This window comes from Poecilia mexicana, unplaced genomic scaffold (assembly GCF_051168715.1).
Source record: "Poecilia mexicana isolate PSO_F unplaced genomic scaffold, ASM5116871v1 scaffold_1, whole genome shotgun sequence".
In the NCBI taxonomy this organism is placed as follows: domain Eukaryota; kingdom Metazoa; phylum Chordata; class Actinopteri; order Cyprinodontiformes; family Poeciliidae; genus Poecilia; species Poecilia mexicana.
In genome coordinates, this window is record NW_028263370.1 from 1,975,785 (window position 1) to 1,998,711 (window position 22,927).

General features: G+C 39.9%; 2 protein-coding genes across 2 annotated transcripts in view; both read right to left on the bottom strand.

The window, feature by feature from the left end:
- Positions 1-22,927, bottom strand: part of LOC106911025 (protein kinase C beta type-like) — a 77,766-nt gene that overhangs the window by 14,644 nt on the left and 40,195 nt on the right. The window contains exons 4-5 of the mRNA XM_088016362.1: positions 14,997-15,108; positions 601-729 (exon numbers count right to left, since the gene is read on the bottom strand). Of these exons, the coding sequence (XP_087872488.1) occupies positions 601-729; positions 14,997-15,108 (241 nt within the window). The remainder of the gene's footprint in view (positions 1-600; positions 730-14,996; positions 15,109-22,927) is intronic.
- On the bottom strand, positions 15,416-22,916 carry LOC148161026 (uncharacterized). Its single transcript, XM_088000987.1, has 2 exons — positions 17,966-22,916; positions 15,416-17,634 (listed from the first exon to the last, which is right to left on the bottom strand). Exons 1-2 carry the CDS (start codon positions 18,362-18,364, stop codon positions 16,654-16,656), a joined length of 1,380 nt encoding a protein of 459 aa, XP_087857113.1. The 5' UTR covers positions 18,365-22,916; the 3' UTR covers positions 15,416-16,653.

A 22,927-nucleotide genomic window follows, 5' to 3' on the forward strand; every position in this document is an offset into this window, starting at 1 on the left:
AATATGGATAGTCTGGATTGGTTTTGCCCATGTCTGTCTGCCCTCAACAGCTCTGCATCCGACAACATTTAACACCTGTGTAGTTTCTCTTCCATAATCAATCCTCAGCTGTCTGGCAGAGGAATCTGGCACGTGGCTGTGCACATCCTGCTGGAGATGTGGGTCAATCGTTGGATAATTGAACGACTAAATGGACTTTCCAGTTTCAGTTTTAGTCTGATGGACCGCTTTGCTTAGAGGCTGTGTGTGTGTGTGTGTGTGTGTGTGCGTGTGCGTTTGTTTGTAATACCTTGTGGGGATGATTTTCCTGACACATACTACATTGTGGGGACCGAAGCCTGGTCCCCACAAGGGGAAACCCTGTTTTTGGGTCAGAGGTCAGAGTCAGGACTAAGGTGTGAATTGAGTTTTGGTTAGGGTTAGGTATGTGATGGTTAGGGTTAGGTTTCTGATGGTTGGGGTTAGGAAAAGGGTAAAGGTTAGGTTTAGGCTGTAGAAATGAATGGAAGTCAATGGAAAGTCCCCACAAAGATAGCAACACAAACGTGTGTGTGTGTGTCAAAGTGAAAATGAAGAGATGAATGGACAGAGAGCACTCACTAGTGACGGCAAGAACATCGTCAGTGATGTGGGCGGAGATGTGGATACGTCCTCTCCTTTCCGTGTGATCCGTTCCACACAGGCTCGGGACGTTGGCCACACATCGCTTGTGGATGTTCATCATGCAGTCTGAGAAACAAGAATACACACATCAAACAGAAAATGGATGGATGGATTTCTGGTAATTTCTCTGAAAACTCCACAGTCTACAGTTAGAGGAAGCTGAAGGACAAGGCAACTGTCCATAATGCTGCAGACTGTACAGTTTCTAAGAAATATATTATTTTAGATATCTGTTGAAATTTTCAACATGTCATGACAGTATGGTATGAGACCAAAAAAAGAGTAAAAGATTCAAGCTCCTCTGCTTTCTCCCACCACCAGCTAAAAACAACCAATCAGAGCCAGGAGGTGGGTCTTAGTGCTGTCAATCTCCCTGTGTATGGTGCTGCTCATGCCCCAGTCTCCTTTCCCACCTTGCTCTCTGTAGCTAGTAGAGCCCACCATGAATGCTAAGGCTAGTTAGCATGGCCACCGATGACAGCAGATAAATGGTGAGTTGTTTCTCTGCCGTTAGCATATTGAGTAGTGTGTACATGAGGTTGACTGACAGTGCTAAGACCCTCCTACAGGCTTTGATTGGTTGTTTTTGGTCAGGATAACTTGACAGCAACATTTCTTCTCTAATATTACTGCTTGTGATTAGCATCACCAGGTTACTAAAAGACATGAAGCAGCAGGGATGTACTGTTTTTTTTCTCACACAGCTTTTTCATATTGAGGTGTTTCTTTTGTTTAATAACTAAGAAAATATACAGTAGCTTTAGACTATATTTAAATAAGGTTAGAACCCGGTAAAAACCAGATGATTCCAAGTCCTTATGTGTAAAACCAAGGAATAAAAGTGCTTATTTTGAACTAACTGCATCATCAGCAAACATCTTCTGACTATCTCCTGCTCTGATTGGTCTCATTGCACATCTCTCTCTTTAACACAATATGTTAGGAAACTCTCTAACATTTGCAAAAATTGTAAATCTAATCTTTATTCTTAAAGATTAGATGTTTTTTAGCAAAGATGGCAATAAAAAACACACACAAAACATATGACTATAAAACTGAAAAACTATTTTGCAGAATATACCGAAGCCAGAAGAATGGCAAGAATAACAAACCAGAAAAGAATAAACAAAGTTGATTTTTGGGTCATGAATAACAGGCAGCCAATGTAAATTCTCATTCTGTCCACTAGATGGCAGACTCCCCTGATCTTCCATGTCAATCATTGAGCTCCAATCACCAATCAGTGGATGGAGGAAATGCTCTGAAGATGCTTCTCTGTTGTTGTTGGTTCTTGTGTTAAATCTGATCTCACATCTCCAACAGAGAGAACTCCACACGCATCGTTCCTCCCACTCACACAGACAGCTAAACAGCTGAATAAACTAACAGTTTCATGGCCGCAGATGGACTCTACATGTATATATTCACATTGTATGGACACACAGAAATGATCTCATTCAAAACATTATACATCTACTTGATTGAATTAATTTGAACACGAGAATATTTAGAGTTTTTGTTCTGATACTTTGTTGGCCTAATAATGAACATTTTCATATTTCAACTATTTTTTCCCCAACAAAAGCACTTGCATAAAAGAAAGAAATTATGAAAGACTATACATTGTGCCTTTTATGAGTCTTAATCCCAGTTACATTAAAACATAGACAAAAGTGGTTTGGTCCTTAAGTTGTCTTAAGTCTAAGTAAATGAGAATTGAAATGAATGTCATTCTTCTGTAAAGCTGAATAATGGCACTAAGATTATACATAACAGTCAGTTTCAGCCAATAAGATGCACTGGCTGTGTGAGCACATTTTGGCAGGTGGGGATTAATGCAAAGCTTACAGCAGCTACTGCAGAGACATACTGATGTCTGGGAAATGTAGGTCCATCCTTCTTCAGCTTGAGTTCACTGAGAAGTGGAAAACAAGAGAGGCGCCAATCTTCATAAGTGGGAACCTCATAACCAGTGTAATATTGTAATAAACCAAATGCTTGGTTTTCATTCGCCATAATAAAGTAAATGAACAGAAACAAGAGCTTGAAATATCACCATGTGTGATGATTCTGATAGTATCTTTTTTTAACTGAATTACTGAAATAACTTTTGATGCTGTTCTAATTTATTGAGATGTACTTGTGATCTAAATGTACACATTGTCCAGTTTAGATAAACAACCAAACAGAAATCAGCTAATTCAAACTAGAAAAGAACAAAATGTGTTAACATGTTTCTAACAAACTTCAGTTCTTCATGCTGAACCAGGTAAGTCTTTGTACCTGTTCTGTCCTTGTTCCAACAACAGTGGATGGACCAAAGTTTTCTATCTGGATATGATATGTTTATACTACGGAAGAGGATTAGGGCCACTGAAATTTTTTTTTAAAAAATTCTGATTTTAATCTCAGAATTCTTCAGCTTGAGTTCACAGAGAAGCTGAAGATTTCTCAGTGAACTCAAAAAGAATTCTGACTTTAATCTCAGAATTCTGAGATTAAAGTCAGAATTTTTTTCATCTTTCCAGTGGCCCTAATCCTCTTCCGTATTATACAGACCCACATAAAACTAGACCTGTTGGAAAATTATGTAAAAGAGGCTGTTGTAGTGTATTCATTAGCAGGCTGGGTCAAAGTCCATCACTTAGTGGGCACTGCATGGTGCAATGAGGAAGTAATATTAATAATGGTCATGGTTAAATAAAGTTCTGCAGAAACACACTTCCTGTTTGTATCAGCAATAAATAAAGCAAAGTGAATGAATATAAAAACCAGACTGTGAGACGGTGAATTCAGAGATGTAATGCATGTGAATTAAATCCGGGCAGAAAGTTGAAACACGCAACCAGGGATAAGCAACCAAAAAGACTGGGAAGCTGAAAGGCACAGCTGAAAAATCAGAGAAATGTAATGTAATGATGGACAGCAAACATCTTCTGACATCTTAAATAGATCAAATCTGTAGTAGTCCAATATTAGGAAAACCTACTAATGCCATTTTATTGCTGAATGTTGTTTGAAGTTAATCCACACGTCTTCTACTCTTCCCAGACTTTCTGTGACTATCCTCCCATAACGCTCAGTCTAATCTGTCCGAGTTGCGAAGGCTGCAGGAACGTCCATCCATTCAACCAATATAATTAATAAATTAAAGGGATGCAGAGCAAGACTGTGTGACCTCTGAAATTAGAGGTGCAAATATTTTACTTTTCTGGCTGATCGCTGATTACTGATCTTTAAAAAGTTTGACCTGCCAATTCTGATTTTGGCTGATACTGACTTTTTTGTCGTAAATTTTGCTATATTATTTATTTATGTTGAACATGATAGTATAAAATCATGCACAAGAACAAGGAATGCAAAAGACATATTTTTGTAACAGAGCAATCTTGACATGCTGGAAAAGGAGCAGGAAGAAGATCCTTGTGAACTCCTACCCCATAAACTCATATGATATTTTCAGAATGACCTTCATTAATAAATCAAATCAAAAATAAAAATAAGCAGGTTAATTAATTTTCCATTTTATCTGGGTTTACATATGTCCAAGTATAAACATACATACATCCATTCCTACACACTCATATGGGTAAGCCTCAATTTACATATACACATTAGTGCTATCTCTCACCCATATTTCTATATCTTGTGAAAATGACCTTATATTTCCTTTTATGAAATTTTGACTTTGTTTCAACTCTCATTTAACTTTCTCCATAACTTTACCCTGTGAATTGAAATACAAAAGCTCTTTCTTGTTGTTCGTAAACTACGAATCCTTAAGTTGGAGTGACCCTTTACGTTATATCCCCCTTCTCTCTCAAAAAACATGCTCTGTTTGAGCTCAGGTAGCAGTTTATTAGATGCCTTACACATAATTGTTCACTATAGATCGGACACACCGATGGGTGAATGGTTTGTCCTTGACAGAGATACTGAATGTTAAGGTGTCAGATGCTACCTGCCAGCACAACCCCAGACTGCTCTGCACAGGTTCCTGATCTCCACTGAAATCCAGGTCTTTGATTCCTTCTGCATGGTCCTCAGGAGGGAAAGCCTTCATCACAGCTGAACTGTTAGATGCAACCTTGTGCAGGTGAAGATTAGACTCAGACAGGGACGCTTGGGTCCTCTGAAGGAGATCTATGGCTTGTGTATCAGATGGAAGAGACATAAGTCCATCATCGACATAGAAATGTCTCTCCAAAAAGTGACGTGTCTTCACCATGGCAACGTGCTCCTGCTTCAGCAGCTCTTCAGAGACCATATACAGGTGCTGGTCATAAAATTAGAATATTGTGATAAAGTTCATTATTTTCCATAATGTCATGATAAAAATTAAGCTGTCATATATTTTAGATTCATTGCACACCAACTGAAATATTTCAGGTCTTTTATTGTTTTAATTTTGATGATTTTGGCAAACAGCTCATGAAAACCCAAAATCCCTGTCTCAAACAATTAGAATATTATGAAAAGGTTCTCTGAACGAGCAATAAAAATAATCATCTGAATCAACAAAGTAACTCTAAACACCTGAAAAAGATTCCTGAGGCCTTTAAAAACTCCCAGCCTGGTTCATTACTCAAAACCGCAATCATGGGTCAGACTGCTGACCTGACTGCTGTCCAGAAGGCCATCACTGACATCCTCAAGCAAGAGGGTGAGAAACAGAAAGAAATTTCTGAACGAATCGGCTGTTTGCAGAGTGTTATATCAAGGCACCTCAGTGGGAAGTCAGTAGGAAGGAAAAAGTGTGGCAGAAAACGCTGCACAACGAGAAGAGGTGACCGGACCCTGAGGAAGATTGTGGAGAAGGGCCGATTCCAGACCTTGGGGGAAGCAGTGGACTGAGTCTGGAGTAGAAACATCCAGAGCCACCGTGCACAGGCGTGTGCAGGAAATGGGCTACAGGTGCCGCATTCCCCAGGTCAAAGGTCAAGCCACTTTTGAACCAGAAACAGCGGCAGAAGCGCCTGACCTGGGCTACAGAGAAGCAGCACTTTGGACCACTGTTGTTCAGTGGTCCAAAGTACTTTTTTCGGATGAAAGCAAACTTTGCATGTCATTCGGAAATCAAAGTGCCAGACTCTGGAGGAAGACTGGGGAGAAGGAAATGCCAAAATGCCAGAAGTCCAGTGTCAAGTACCCACAGTCAGTGATGGTCTGGGTGCCATGTCAGCTGCTGGTGTTGGTCCACTGGGTTTTATCAAGGGCAGGATCAATGCAGCAGCTATCAGAAGATTTTGGAGCGCTTCATGCTTCCATCTGCTGAAAAGTTTTATGGAGATAAAAATTTAATTTGGTCTGGACAATTTTTATCATGACATTATGGAAAATAATGAACTTTATCACAATATTCTAATTTTATGACCAGCACCTGTATGGCTACAGCTGGGGATGGTTTGTTGCCGAACACATAGACTTTCATCCAGTAATCGACGATGTCTTCAGTCATGTCATTGTCTCTGAACCTCAAAAAGTTTCTGTGGTCCTCCCTTACATGAAAACAATGAAACATCTGACGGATGTCAGCTGCGACAGCTACTCTCTCCTTCCTGACTCTAAGCAGGACCCCAAGTAAGCCGTTATTGAGATCTGGCCCTTTGAGCAGCACACTGTTCAGTGAAATTCCCTGGTGCTGAGCGCTGGAATCAAAAACGACCCTGATTTGCCCTGACTTTTGAGGATGGTAAACACCGAAGAAAGGTAAGTACCAGCACTCTTCATTTTCTGCAAGTGGTGGTGCCATCTCAGCATGATTGTTTTCAAATATCTTCTTCATGAAGCTCTCAAAATGTTCTCTCATCTCCCCTTTTCGGTTGAGCGTGTGGCACAAGGAGTTGAGGCGCTTTGCTGCCTGCTCATGGTTGTTTGGCAGCCTTGGCCTGGGTGCCTACAATGGCAGCAGAGTGACCCAGATATTGTCTATCTCTGTACACTTGGGTCTTCATGGCCTTTAAAAAGACAATATCCTCATATGATGGTGCTAACTTATTGTCGTTACCTGTTTCAGTAAGCACAGTCTTTCCTATGCTTTGTTCTCCTTGCTCATTTGACAGTGCAGTGGTGCCCCAAGGGCCCTCCCCGCCGTAGCTTGCTCTCTCTTGAAGCTGTATTTATGCATCACATGATGTCATGTAAGATGGTCGACCACCAGGCAAAACAGTGGTTTTGTGGCATGATACACTTGACCTGTGGGCACCTTGAAGACACACCTCCCCGACTACTACCCAGCCAAGGTAAAGCTTCTGAGCAAAGGGAGCATTAGCTGGGCCACTTATTTGCTGTGCAACTTTGTGCACTTGGAGCACATCCCGCCCAAGCAGGAGCAGTATCTCTGCTCTGGGATCAATTTCAGGGATTTGCGAAGCAATGAACTGAAGATGTGGGTGATGAAGAGCTGCAGTTGGTGTAGGTATTTCATACCTGTTGTTGGGTAATTGGTTGGATTCAATCAACGGTGGCAGAACTATACATTCTCCTCTGTTTACTGGTTCAATACACAGTCCTGCAGCTTTCCTCCCTGACATGTCTGTGAGCCCTGAACATGTCTTCAATGAGTAGGGAAAAACCTGACTCTGGATGTTGAACATCTCGAACAGTTCTGACCTAGCAAGTGAGCAGTTGCTTTGGTCGTCAATTACTGCCTCTTTGGTCCTGAAGAAACACTCTGGTGAGGCATATTTTGGCACAAGACATGGATGCTTGGCTTTCACCACAAACCTCTGTGCAGTGACTACTTACAGCGATGTTGTTAGAATGATCTTTTTCGACTTCGCTGACCTCTGATGTTAAAGTAGTCTTTAACTCATTTGAAAGTGGACCGGGATGCATTGCTGAGATGTGGTGTTCACTGTTGCATTCGCTGCATTTGGTAAGAACTTTGCAGTCTCTTGTAATATGGGAACAGGATGCACAGCATTTGTAACAAATCCCACAGTCTTTTAAAAACATTTTCCTTTCTTCCAATGTTTTGGCTCGGAAAACTTTGCACTTCTTCAGAGGGTGGGGTTTTTTGTGGATTGGACAATGCTTGCTTGGGTTGTCAGGTGTGGCAGGAACAGCTGAGCCATCTCCCTCTTCAAAGTCTGTTTTTTGCACTGTTACAGGAAATTTTGCAGCTGTGTGTTGCACAAATGACTTAGCTTTTACAGTAGGTTGAGAACTGCTGGGAACAGCGAAACTGGGATCATTTCTGGTACGGGCTTCATTACACACAAATGAAGCAAAATAGGAGAATGGTGGGAAACGACCATAATGCTCTCTCTTAAATCTTGAGCCCTCTGTTATCCATTTCTCCTGTAGATTGTGGGGAAGCTTTTCTAAGACTGGACTAATTCCTCGAGCTGTATCCAAGAAATCTAATCCAGGAAGATATCCATCTTCTTTTGCTGCCTGGAGTTCTAATAAAAGATCTCCCAGCTGTTGTAGTCCCTGCTGGCAACTCTGGGAAATGTATCAAGTTGTTTAAATAATGAACTTTCAATCACTTCTGGTACAGCATAGCACTCATACAACCTGTCCCAGGCTTTCTTGAGAGCTGCTTCAGGGTTACTAATGTGCATAAGGCGCATCCTCTTCACATGTTCTGTTGACTTCCAAGCCACTTTGTGAGAAGATCCAGCTCTTCACTTGCTGAAAGCTCTAGCTCTTGGGTTGCGTTAACAAAGGCTCTGAAGCTTTCTGGTTGGTCGTTGAACTTGCTGAGGCCTGTGCTCACCAAATCCCGCCGTGCTAAATACTTGGCAATGTCAAACATCGAGTCTCTGTGACTTTGAGGATGTGAGCTGGTAACATTTGGTGATGTATAGGGCCGAGCTGCTGGATTAGGGTAGCATGGATGTCTCAATGATGCCCTATCACAATCATCTCCTGTGGCTGGAGGGTAATGACTGGGTGTGGGTAGCTGCACATAAGCCTTTGAAGGTGTTTCCCTGTCAGAGTTCTGAAACATCTCCATGTTTTGACTTCCTCTGACTGGCTCATGTGTGACGTTGGTGCTCGATACTTTCTCTCTTGGAAAATCGTCCTTTGGATGTGGTATGTTGCTTAGGGCATCTTTACTTTGTAGGTCGACTTGATGCTTTGCTTGTCCTTCAATATATTCCAATGTGTGTTCTGCTGATTCAGCATGTATTGGTGCATTACTCCTTTGCATGACAGAAAAATGGCTACTATTACTTTCAGCTGCCTCCAGAATGTCCGCTTCTGCATCGGCAGCTGCTGCCTTTCGCTGCAAGCTCAGGGACTCCAATTCTGCTTCCAATTTGACTTTGTTCAGCTTAAGTTGTACTTCTCGCTTAGCGTAGGATGCGCGTGCACGTGCTGCTTCTGCTCTGACACTGGCTAACGCAGTCCTGCTGACCTGTGATGCAGACAAGCATGCTTCCTGTGCTGACTTGAGATGCACCATCATGATCTTCCATGATGATTCCAGACTAAGTTTCGGCTGATTCTTCTGCCTTTTCACTGTAATGGTCTCGCTATGGTGTCTTGTACCAAAACTAACCATCAGCCAAACTCCTTTCACACGAGTCAGGATTAATTAGTTCTTCCTTTATTTCCATGTACAATGGAGTGAAACTGCCAAAACACAAACAACTCAGGATGAGCTCAGAGCTGCAAACAGAAGTGTTTTACATTCAGATACATACATTAGAAGTACAACTGATACAACAGCTACCTCAGAATGCTATGAGCTGCAATGTTATATAACGACCTAAGAAATCTTAGCAGCCTGCTAGTCAGCAATGACGTAGCACATATTCAAATCGCCCGCAGGTATTTCCAAAACTAATCAAACATAAATTCAATAAACAAGTTACTTCTTTTATCATATGTTAACATAAAGGCTCGTTTTGAAGTATAAGCTGCTACTTACAGGCATTGCTTTGAAGAATTCAACCTGGAATGTGGCGTTCATCTGCTCTACCGCTAGCAAACAACCGTACTGACTAAATAACATAAAAGTAAGGTAGTTCCCTAAAAGTCCAACAGATGGCAGCAAAGCGCCATGCAAAATAAAACACCCACAGTTTACAGGACACCTTTGTATACTGCCCACTTATGGAGACAGTATAAACAAAGCAGTTTACAGAAACTCAAAATGGCATACAATGACGGAATGAGGATGCTGTTTAGGATGGGGAGATAGACTAGTGCTAGTCAGGTATTTGTCGGTATTGGTGTCTCCACTTTTCCTGCTGTCTTACGAAACCTTACGTTCAGATTTATGTGGAAGTTACGTGTTTCTACAAATGACATCATCCTGATACTAGCGGATATTGCACAAAGCTCAGTCAGGTTTAAGTCCAGAATGTAGAACCGCTGGCGGTCTAGCCTTTCTGTAAAAGAGTGACTTGTGTTTGTGATTATTATCTTTCTATGGACCCATTTGTGTCTTTTATAAAGCTGATGACGATGAATGCTGCTGTTGAACTGGTCATTAGTGTGATAGTGGCAACTGTCGATACCAGTAAAACAATTATTAGGATCAATGTCATTTTCAATATCTTGCTGGCAGGGGAGCTGTATAGGGGGGAAAAGTTAGGACAGTTCCAAGGGCCCCTGGCCGACATGGGGTCTTCCCACAAAATAGTCTTTTTTGGGGGGACAGGGAGGATTAGAGAAATAGAAACCCCTGGGCCCTGTTAATAACAAAATTAATATTGGTATCATGTTTTTAAAATATTTTTAGCAGTAAAATTAAATGTTGTCACTCCCAGACCAAAAACCACACATCCATATTTCCCCTGAACACCCCCCTGGATCTGCATGAAATGGTTCGTTCCTGCTTAACGCTTTAAGGTGACTGTGTTCAGCAGCAGTTGGTAGAAGACAAGAATGACTGTGGTAGTTACTATGCTGCCAAGAAAAATAATAAAGTCAGGTTTTAAAAATATAGGGAGATAGAGAGAAAAGGAATGTTCTCTACCCTCAATTTGTCAATTTGTAACCCAGTTCTTCTCCAAGAGGTGGGTAGACTGTCAATTATCAACCATTTAGCACAGTTAGCTTAGCTACAGACTGTTTGCCTCCATTTCTTTTAAAGAATGAAGGAACAAATCTACCAACATATTCATATATTTAACTTGCCCCTGTACCTTTTATCACACTTAACAACAGATGAGTCAGTCAGCAGCAGCTCTAGCCACCATACCAGCCTAATCCTCCCGTCCCAGTGATAAAGGTGAGCAACACTGTGTTCAGGGAATTACAGGGAATCCATAGAGATTTTTCCTGTCTCTCTGCTATTTTTAGAATTACACAACAATATTTAATACTGACAGAAATTCAAACAATCTTTATAAAAAGATAATAAAAAATAGCCTCCTGTCAGTCCAGACAGTCCTACACAACATGGTGACAGCTTTAACAAATATGGAGAAACATATTTTTTAATTAAAGTTATATACTGCTGCTTGAACAAAATGCAACTTCATAGCATTTTTGAGAAGTCTGGGTTGCTTTATGTATATTTTACATGTCGCCTATGACTGTTGCTGGTGGGGAGAGACATAATAATAAAAAAATAATAATAAAAAAATTAAGCAACCTATTTGCATACTGTATGCGGACTGTTGGATGTAAGCTATTATTTACTAGCTGTAAATAATAGCTATGTCCGAATTCAGGGTCTGCATCCTTCGAAGGACCTGGTCTACGTAGGTCGGGTCCTTTGAAGATCACGAATAAACGACGACCAGAAGAGAAAAGCTGTGAATTCGACAGCGAAGCAGAGAGTGGCAAAGAAAATAAAATCAATGGAGCCAAAGTTTGTTTTTAGTCATGTATTACTCCTGATTTCTGAATTATTCTTCACCTTTTATAGTAAATGCTGTTTCATAGTAAAAAAGAAATCTGTTAGTTTGATTCTAAAATGTTCAAACGTGTTGAACATTTCTACAAGGAATAAATATAAGCAAATTATTCATTTTCAAATATAATACTCTCCAGATTTCAAGTAAGACATTACAGTTAAATAAAATTATTATGATTGGAGGCTTAACTTTAATCAATCAAACCAATTTGCTCAGGAATAAATTAAATACTTTAGTAAACCAAACATTTTACATACAGATATTACCTGTTTGAATAATATCAGTGTTTCCACTCGTTGGGGAAAGCTAGCAAGGGTTTTTATAACAATGTGCCGGGAGTCAGGCGTTCTCTCCCGGTATGACAAACCTGGAGCGCCCAGCCAGCTGACAGCTGGCGAGGGGATTTGGCTGTTAATACAGCGGGAGCAGACATGTCCGAAAATGTTGGAGCAATACTGCAATTAGGTGAACCGAGCATATATTTGAGACTTACACACTTACATTCTCGCCTAAAAACATTATACCAAATTACGTTGTGTCATTTAAAGTGTAATATAGCAAAACAATTTGCTGCTCTTAACCGCCATTGCCACTCTGCTACCCTAGCCTGGTTTGGACACACAATGAATTATGGGATATGGTGGGCCATGAAGGATACACTGGACCCGTCCTTCAAATCTGGGGAAAAGGAGGATGCATTTGGAGGACGCATGTGAAGGAGTCTTCGAATTCGGACAGGCCTTGTCACCATGCTATGACGTAATCAGCCTACAAATCGGTCCTTTGAATTTGAATTTGAATCGGTCCCTGAATTCGGACACAATTCTAGTATCAGTATTGGACCAAAGAAAAGAAGGCAGTTGCAAACCTTTAAAATTGTGACACTTTTGATGGGTCAGATAGACTCAAGAAACTGTAACAGCAGGTGCACAGGAGGTGCCCAATTTCATTTTTTGTTATGGAGCCCAAGATTCCTGGCAGCACCTCTGCTTGCTGATTTGGCAACAGTATTGCAGTATTGTTAACTGCAAAAGTGCTAACAATTTCTCTGGAAAGCAATAGAGGACAGTAGCTGACCTTTAGACTTTTGCTGAGGTATATGAGATTGGTGGATAAGATCAACTTCACATGTATGTATCACTGATCTCTCAAAATTAAGGAAGTTAGGGTTTATTTATCGGTGCACCCAGAGTTGAAAAATTACTGAGGAATAGTATATCTCAAGTCAGTGCTGATGAACTGATTTCAGCCAAGTTTAATCAGGGAAAGATCAGGAAACAGAGGTGCTACTGCAATCAGACACAACATAGTGTTAAGACTCCAATGCAGACTCAAGATTCATTCCTGAACATTACATATGTATCCCTGGTCATCCGGCTGTGCCTCCTGTTAGTGGCTCTCTGTTCTGATGCTAATGGAAGTTTGTGCATTTGATGGTGAACCTGTAGTGAAGCGGACAGTGCCACCCATCACTTCATTCATCACTTCAGGAGCACCACAGGGCACTGTACTCTCACCATTCCTTTTCTCTCTGTACATTTCAGACGTCCAGCACAAGTCTGACTTCTGTCATCCACAGAAATACTCAATTGACTCTGCAGTTGTCAGGTTTATCAGAGATGGACAAGAGGCTGAGTCCAGAGAGCTGGTGGACCGCTTTGTGTTAAGGCAGTGGTTCTTAACCTGGGTTCGGTCGAACCCCAGGGGTTCGATGAGTCGGTCTCAGGGGTTCAGTGGAGCCTCTGCCGCGGAGGTAAAGACACACTTGTGAAAAGTCGTGATGACGCCCCGTTTTGCCATCACTTGCTCCAGAGGATCACGTCACATTGCTTAGCTGCAGGAAGGAGTTCCACTCTCAGCATGGATTTGAACTTGTGTCTTTAATTACTTCAGTAAAGCTCACAGTTTTTACCAAATTCTATAGTCTAAATCTGCTCCTTAGTCACACCTTTTCGGGGTTGGTACTGCCTCTAGTGGCGTGGGGGAGGTAATACAACTAATATAATTACATTAATAAATCAGAATACCGCAAATTATTTTCTGTGTCGAGGAGGGGGGGGTTCGGTGAATGCGCATATGAAACTGGAGGGTTTGGTACCTCAAAAAAGGTTAAGAACCACTGTGTTAAGGTGTGGGAACAATCATCTCATCTTAATTGTGAACAAAACAAAGGAGACGATTGTTGATTTCAGGAGGAACAGGGTTAGATCAAATCCTGTTTCCATCATGGGAAAAGAACTGGAGGTGGTTAAGGAATATAAATACCTCTGTGTTCATCTGGACAACAGACTGGACTGGAGACACAACAGTGAAGCGTCTATAAGAAGCGACAGAGCAGACTGGACTACAGACAGACTGTGGAACCTCTGGAGATGACGATGCAAAGAAGGAATCTTCATAAAATCAAGAAAATTATGGACAACCCTGACCACCCTCTTCACGATACTGTCTTGAGAAAACAGATTTTCTTCAGTCAGAGGCTTCTTCACATTTGCTGTAATACAGACGACTAAGAGATCTTTCCTGCCAACAGCCTTCACCATCTGCAATAACTCTTTGAATACAACAACATTTGTTACAACAACATTTAATTTCCCTTTGGTATTAATAAAGTATTTTTTAATTTTGAATTGAATTTGAAATGAATTAAGGCAATGCTGTTACAGGAGCAGATAGATTAATTAAGCCATCCTGCTTTCACAGATCCAGATTAACTACTGTATTATTTTTGCATTACTACTCTATGAATTGTGTTTTAATTGTACACAGGTATCAGGTTTTACCTGAGAAGTGCTTACATAAATGAATATTCCCTCCTCACAATTTAGACAGATAATAGCTTACTGTACTGGTTATTACTCCATGAAGAGCAGAATGACCAGTAATACTATCATGCACAACACAAACTGCTGCAGATCAGTGGATAAGATGGCTTTCACATGTACCAATTGGGCAATCATCCAAAATTCAGGAAATTTGTTCAGATTTGCTGCGGACCCATAATTAATGCTGCAGAACGTAACTTTTACAAACATATGCAGGCTATGTACTGGTGAACCAGCTGTAACTTATAGCAACAAGCAAGTGAGAGAATGTGAGTGCAGTTAGTTCTAGGAGCAGTGGCAGAAGGCAGAGGAGCCATATATTGTACTCTAACGACATAATAGTAATAATGTTAACAAATAAGTAAAAACCATATTTTTTAAATAAAAAATATATACTGCAATTTAACAAAAAAAAAGAAGGAAGGTTTTTTTTCTATGCTGTAACTGAAGGGAGAACAACTGCACACTGGTGAAAACAGGGGAAAATTGCTCTCATCTTCAGGACTTGATCTTGATTTGTGTTTGCTTCATGAATCCAGAGCAGAAATACATTGAAGAGTGGTAGTAAAACATGTGCAAAAATGGAGGAGATTCTCCCTGAACAGTCTCTTTGCTGCCACACTCACAGTTCTCTGTGCTCAGGCTGCAGCACACAAACAAGCAGCTAAATACTTTGAATACATACGGTCGCATTTCATGCCCTGGTGTATCAGCCCGTACAGGAGGGAGCCGCAGTGGTCACAGAAGGTGGGGCTGGAATAGGTGTGGACCCGAAACTTGTGTTTACTGCGAGGATCCTGGAGGAACATAAAGAATCAATCAATCAAGTTTATTTGTACCGTACATTTCAGTAACAAGGCAGTTCAATATGGAGAGCCATTTCAGCCTAAATTAAATTGGGTGAAATAAATAAGCAAATGAGTAAAATAAATCAATAAATGACAAAAATGAGTGAAATAAATAAAAAATGAGTTAAATAAATAATTGTCATTTTTATTCCCATTTATATTTGTTAATTTAAATGTTTTATTCCTAGATTAATTTAACCATTTTTATGTTCCCATTTTCATTTGTCCAATTTTAATTTTTCCTTTTGTTTACCCATTTTCATTTATTCCTTTATCCATTTACCCATTTTTTATTAATCTATTTTTCATTTCATTTAACCACTTTTCAATTTCCCTTTTTCCTTAACCCAAATTTTTATTTATTTATTTTTAATATTATCAATTTTTCAATTTCCTATTTTCATTTATCACTTTATCCCTTTTTCATTAATCCAATTTTCAATCTCCCAGTTTAATTTATCAATTTCTCATATTTCTCTTTTTTATTTAGCCATTTTTCCTTCATCTATTTTTCATTTAACATTTATTTGAAAAATGTATAATTTTCCCATTTTCCAATTTCCCTTATTCATTTGGTATTTCCTTATTTTCTTATTTATGACATTACATTTTCCCCTCTTCGTTTCTGCTTTAATATGATAATGAGGGGCAGGATCTTCAGACTACAATGGCAGCCTATTGGTTGATTAGATACAACTGCAGAGCAGACCTTTTTCACGACAACTGGAAGCTGCATCTGAAAGGGCTGGGGTACTTCCTGTTTTTGTGACTGTAATTCACATAGATATAAGATATCTTATATTATGTCTATGGCAGTGGTTCTTAACCTTTTTTGAGGTACCGAACCCACCAGTTTCATATGTGCATTCACTGAACCCTTCTGTAGTGATAAATAAAATATGATTTTTTTCCCCCAAATTCAAGACATAGGGGTGACCCAACTAGAGTCTAGTTGGGTCACCCCATGATCACCAAGTCTTCTTAAAAGGTAGAGTCTCTGAGAACAGTTCTTCAAAATATAATCAGTGTTTTCAGCAAAGCTGAGCTGACTGTCCAGGAACGACCCAAGGTATTTAAAATTTGCCACAGTTTCAACAGGTTGGCCATCGAGAGAAACTGGAACCACTTTAAGGTTTTGTTTAGATCATTTAATTAGCTCTACATTCTTAAGAGAATGAAAAATTAATAAATAATAAAGACTTTGCGGTATTTTGATTTAGTAATGTAATTATATTAGTTGTGTTACCACCCCCACACCACTAGAGGCAGTACCAACCCCGAAAAGATGCGGCTAAGGAGCAGATTTAGAAGTACACCGAAAACTACAGAATTTGGTAAAAACTGTGAGTTTTGCTGAAGTAATTAAAGACACAAGTTCAAATTCATGCTGAGTGGAACTCCTTCAATCACTGCTCCTCCGCAGCTCTGATTGGCTCAGCAATGTAACGTGATCCTCTGCAGCAAGTGATGGCAAAGCGGGGCGTCATCACGACTTTACGTAAGTGTGTCTTTACCTCCGCGGCAGAGGCTCCGCCGAATCCCTGAGACCGACTCATCGAACCCCCGGGGTTCGATCGAACCCAGGTTAAGAACCACTACCCTTGCGATTGCTCGCTCTACAATGATCGACAGCTGAGCAATGGTGTGAGTCTCCTCTGTCTCTTTCTTGCTGAACTGGCCAGGATGCCTAAATGGTGGAATGGTGAGTCTGGCTCCAACTTCATGAAGGAGGTCTTGAATGAGAAAGCCTTCATCCACCATGACTTTGTCTCCCGGCTTAAACAGAGTAAGGTTTCCACTGACTTTAGTTATTTCTTTGTCTGAGATGCAGCCTGTGTACAATGCTGAAATAAATGTCACCAAGTCACAGGGAGCAACTCCGATCAGCCCTTTCAGAGTGGTGTGGTTCTTGTAGGCAGAGAACGTTTCAGACGGTAAGGTGAGGGATGATGGCGTCTCCAGAGCAACTTCTGTGCAGTCCAAGATGACACGGACATTTGGAGAGAACTTCAGAAATCTCTGAGGCATACTGGCTTTTACCTTCTCACGACTAATCCACAGGTTGATGGAAGAGAATACAATGAAGAGGTAGTTGGCCCAGGTGATGGTCACTCGGCTGACAGTAGCTATGCTGACTTGAAGCATGTCAGCAGTGAGCTGCTCCTTCATGCTCACTGCTACCCTGAATGAGTACATCAGGAACTCATCAATCAGAGGCATGCAGCAGGCAGGGCTGACTTCAGCACATGCTTCCTCTCCAAGTTTCTGTGCTCTGGCCCAGTACACAAGGTGTGATGCAGAGGATGCAATGGACTCCCAGAAGATCCGGAACACACATTCAGATGGAAAATTTGGTGTAGAATCGGATCTAGTCATCAGAGGCACAGTAGCGGCTAAAAAGTGCGGCAGACAAATCCACTTTTTGAAGTCTGGCCTCCAACTCCTTGATATAATCCAGAACTTCATCAAGTGCGCCTGTAAAACCACAAAATAAAACTGTATAACTTACGGTTATAGCAAGAAGTTTTCATTATATAAATGTAACATTGCTTCTCTGAAGATCAATACATGATGCGAGTCCAAGCATGTATGTATATAGCCATTGATTTAATCTCTCCACAAAATTGTGGTACATAACTACAATTTTGTGGTAACAAAACACATAACTACCACATAATCTCATAATAATGTGATTATTATTATGTGAACATAATAATAATCACATTATTATAGTAATAGTTATATTTGAATGAAATTGTCTTACATGGCAAATGTATACAATGTACTATCTTAATTTGACATTTACCTGCAGGTGGATGTGCCACATAATCATGGTCATCTTCAGCCTGGCTAGCTTTCTGAGAGAGGACAAGCTGCCATTTCTTAGCCCTCTCGAAAGCAGACTCTCTTGTTCTGGTGCAGTGAAATTATTCCAGTCAAAAAGGGAAAGAACAGCTCCACTTCTAAGGCAGCTGGTGGTAGATCCGCTAACAAAATCCTCCAGTGTGAAGTGGTGGCTACATACGAAAGTGCTCCCTGCTTTTATGCAAAAGTCGAAACCTTCATCTCTTTGGATCGCTTGGATCCACTGCTTCTGTTGGTCCGGGCCCATCAGGAACACATGATAGGACAGATATGGTCGTTTTCTTGCCCCACATGAACAACCAGGGACTGAACAAAAACAACTGCGCTGAGACTGAGCCATTTTCGTAGCCTTTTAATGACAACTCTATAGACACCGGAAGTTGTCAATCCCCACATCCACTTTAAAACGTGGAAGCGTGAAAAAGGTCAGCTGTATCTGATCAACCAATAGGCTGCCATTGTAGTCTGAAGACACCGCCCCTCATTATCATATTAAAGCAGAAACGAAGAGGGGAAAATGGAATGTCATAAATAAGAACATAAGGAAATACCAAATGAATAAGGGAAATTGGAAAATGGGAAAATTATATTTTTTTCAAATAATAATTATAATAATTTTAAATGAACAAATATAAATGGGAATAATAATGACAATTATTTATTTAACTCATTTTTTATTTATTTCACTCATTTGTTAATTTATTTAATTTTGGCTGAAATGGCTCTCCACAGTTCAAAGTGCTTAACATTATAAAACTATTAGAGATGTGCCGATCAGGTTTTTTCCTGCCGATTCCGATTCCGATCACTCATGAGGGCTGATCATCGATACCAATCACATAATTTTTATTTTTTTAATTACAAGCACTACCGGTTACATTATGTGGAAAAAGGAACCATGAATTCACCTTAATTTAGACAAAAACTTGTTTTAAATAACTTTTTCCAAGAAAAAAACAAAACAGGCATCATGCAAATTGCACTGCTATAGTAATACTATCTTTAACAGACTGATAACATATGAAGGCTCTGAAGAGGCTAAATAATACAAAGTTTAAAAATAAAATCTCTCAACATTGCCAAACAATTCAAGTATAAAACTTAACATTCAAAGGCAAAAACTGGTTCCAATACAATAAACAATCCAGAGTTACTGAATGAAAACTTCCTGATAGCATGGCGGCTAGCTGATTACTGCTAGCTCTGATTGGCTGTTTCTGACTGAGCGGAGTAATTATGCAGAACAGGGAGGAGATCGATTATTTTTTCAGAGATTATCTCTCTCATGTTAGGACAGCGAAAGTTTTAATACGTATGTAAAAAAGATTTTTAAGTTAGATGCTGCAGCTTTAAGCAGAGGTTCGGTGTGAGAGTCACTACCAGGTGGAGCAGAAGCGAAGCTCCGTCTGTCAAATATTACTACCTGTAGCGTAGCAGCGGTTCAACAGGAGAGCAGAACCAGCGTCTTACATCGCAGCTCGAAGACTTAAATAATTTTGCGGGTTATTTGTTTAGCTTTCTGACCGTCATGCTAATCCGGGTGAGTGTTTGTAGCTGTGCGCTGCTTTACCTGCTATCTGATCCTCCGTATGTCTTTTTTACTGCAGTGAGCCTCGATGTAGCCAAACTCCGTCAAGTATGGCATTGTTTTTGTGTCGTATTAGCTTCGTTGTGTTGATGCATTTTGACCTGCTTCAATTTTCCGCCGCAACACGCAAACTTCCCCATTCACTCAGTGCGATATAGTTCCACATCGCTTAGGATTTGTTGTTGCGCGTTTGCGCAGAGTGAAGGAAAGAGGAGACCAGCTGCACAGGCAGGCTGCGAATTGAGAAACAGGTGATCGGTTTGTGTGATCGGAAGCAAGAGACCGTGATCGGCGATCACCGATCATACACTTTTTCACGGAAATCGGCCGATTATGATCGGTGGCCGATCGATCGGACACCTCTAAAAAATATAAAAATACAAAGTAAAAAGAGGTACCACACACTAAACCAGTTAACATTACATTTTGTCAAGTGCCATCAATATACATTAAAATGTTGGTTAGAGTTTCAAATTAACTCTAGACAGTTTTTTAGCCTAGATTTTGTTAAGAAAATAAATTTAAAATGTGCTAGTTTTAAAACTTAACATGTCTTGATTGAAATAGCGTAATTATAGTTTTAAAATTAGTTACTTATTCTGGCCTATTGAAACTTTATGTCACCTGTAGTTACAGCAGATTGTTTGCTAAGATCTTCTGAACTGCCCTTTGTCTGTGTGGGAAACAATCAGGAGAAGTTCCAGCTTTTCACACTCATTTGTGAAAAGCCGTCAAACAGCAGGAGTTCAGGAGAAGCTCTGCTCTCACTTTGTTTAGACAATGGAGACAAATGGTCTTAGATCGTGACTAGCAGGGAGTTTAAAAGAGGGTCCAAGACAGCTCCTGGTTGGATGAGCAAAGGTACACCTTATTTGAATAAATTAAAGACAAGAATATGCCTTTACTATAAAAGTTTGTACACAGGAGTAACAAATCAGATTTGCTCTCGCAATTCTCCAAAGACGTCTTTGCTTTTCTTTCTTTCTTTCTTTCTCCTTCTTTTCTATTTGTCTCAGGTAAATGAATGTATGTCTCTGTTGTTCTGCAGTTTCTGTTGTAATTTCATACGTTGTCTTCTAGTGGATTAAACTCTGTAATTCTGTGACGTCAACACTCATTGTTGTTTTCTGTGTGGCTACACGTGGTCCGCCGGGAGAACCTGGGATCAGAAGAAGATTGAGCTAGAGAGTTTCTTAAGAAATATTATAACCTATAATCTTCTTCAACAATTTAAAGGCACTCAGTGTTTTGGCTGTTCTGCAGTTTTCTGCAATCATTGCAGAAAATGATTCTTCCTAGATTTAGGGAGAACATCAGCAGCAGATTGAGGATTGATTTTTAGGCAGACCTGTGAAGACAATGTTGCAGTAATCAATGTGACTAATATAAAAACATGAATGAGTCTCTCTAGATCTCACTGAGAAATAAGTCATTTAGTCCTAAGAGAGATTTTTTTTTTTTTAAAAAAGGACAATTATTAGCAAATCTATATTAAATATTAGTTGTTAATTTGTCTTACGGGCTGTACTTGGAGAGCTGAGTCAGCAAACCAGTAAACATTCACCCTTTCTACCTTGGATGATAGTTCAATTAAGCAGCTTTGTGTCTGAATTAGTTTAAATAATGCATATATGCAGAGGAAAGCTGTAACTTGTCAGCTTGTGAAGGAAAAATTACTTATTTCCACACTGCCACTGTACTTAGCTGCCTGTTTTGTAAGAGGAAATAAAGGTTGTGGGAACTGGCTCCTTTTCAGCAGTTAGTACATAAATAACTGGCAGTTGAAGCTGTTGTGGCTCGTCATTCCTTCCATGGAAAAACCTCCCAGGTATTCCTGGAGGCCAGATCAACACCTGGAAAAACATCTTTATAGACAAGTTTTCTGCAGAATTATGTCTGGTGCCGTGTGCACCAGACATAATTCTGGTGCTTAGAAAATGTCACACCCTCTGAAAATTTAATGGGTCAAACAGATTTTTAATGTATTTTTTTTAAGTTAACTGATGTTTCCCAGTGGGTGTTTCCACTGATCAGAGATTGTTAGACAGGTACTTTCAAAGACAGACTTGGAGATTAATAAACATCAGCATGACTGGAACAATAAAGTACATGTTCAATAAAATTATAGCATGAGAGAAGAGTCTTGGATCATTACCCCAAGCAGCCAGGCAGCACATCTCTACTTTATGCACCTTTCCTAACAGGACTTTGACCTGACAAGAAGCCAAAGTCCACAACGCTGTTTATGTGTGCAAGAGAGTTCCTCCAGCAGCATTTGTGTGACTTAATGCTGCATGATGCATAATTGTGAACATAGATTATTTTACCCATTTTCTTATGTTTTTTAACAAAAAAGGAAACTGAAATGTGTGGCAGGCATGGTCTTCCATACTTTATAAATCCATCTTTATTTTAGAAAGATATTAACCAGGTTTGCACATCCATAGACTAAACCTTTGCCCAATTTTTTGAACAGCTCAAACTCAGTCAGATTTGATGCTAACTGTCTGTGAATGGATGTTCAAGTCCAGCATTTCTCAATCTGAACATTTTTAAATTATTTGCTGAACAGTTTAGTTTTTTTGCACATATTTTTAAGTCTGGATTCTTGGATACAGATAAAGTACAGATGATTTCATATGCAAGTCATATATTAGATGCCACACATGGCACAAATTCAATGGATTTTATACTTTTCCTTTAACAGTATTAGGTCTCCATAAACTCAGAGGGTTTTTTTAAAAGCAGACCAAACCACCCAGTGAAAAACTGAAGCTTTACTACCAGGCCTCTGTGAGCTGTATTCACAAACATGGGAGGTAATTGAGCCAAATGAATAAGCTGTGTTGGAGTATCTAAAACATGCAGGATCCCAGTCCTGGTAAACTGGAGATGGACACCTGTGTTTTAAAACAGCTGATTCTCCCACCTGAGCTGTGGATCTCTCCAGCTCCTCCAAAGTTACTAACATTTTATACTAGAAATTATTTTAAGGGTATCGGAGCAAACAAGGCTGAATAGAAACATTTCATACTTTCCATTGTGTGATTTTTTTTAACTTCACAACTATGCATCACTTTGGAATGTTGGAATATCACACAAAATTCAAATGAACGACTAAATAGTTTATGGTTGTAGCAGGACAAAATATTAGAAGTTCAAGGAGGATTAATACTTTTCTAATAGACCGTATATTTAGGAGCAAAATGATAAACATCGTCTAGAACAGTTTTCTGTTAGATCATCTTTCTGAGTGGGATTACAGGGCAAAGAAAACAAACTGAGCGGGTGTGTCTGTAAACATTCTTTACTTAC

What these genes read in the sequence shown, in the direction of transcription:
- LOC148161026 (XM_088000987.1), bottom strand. Translation starts at nt 18,364, where the DNA reads ATGGCTCAGTCTCAGCGCAGTTGTTTTTGTTCAGTCCCTGGTTGTTCA. An exon ending in TGTGGCACATCCACCTGCAG is followed by an intron (nt 17,635 to 17,965) that starts GTAAATGTCAAA and finishes GTGGTTTTACAG; the next exon opens with GCGCACTTGATGAAGTTCTG.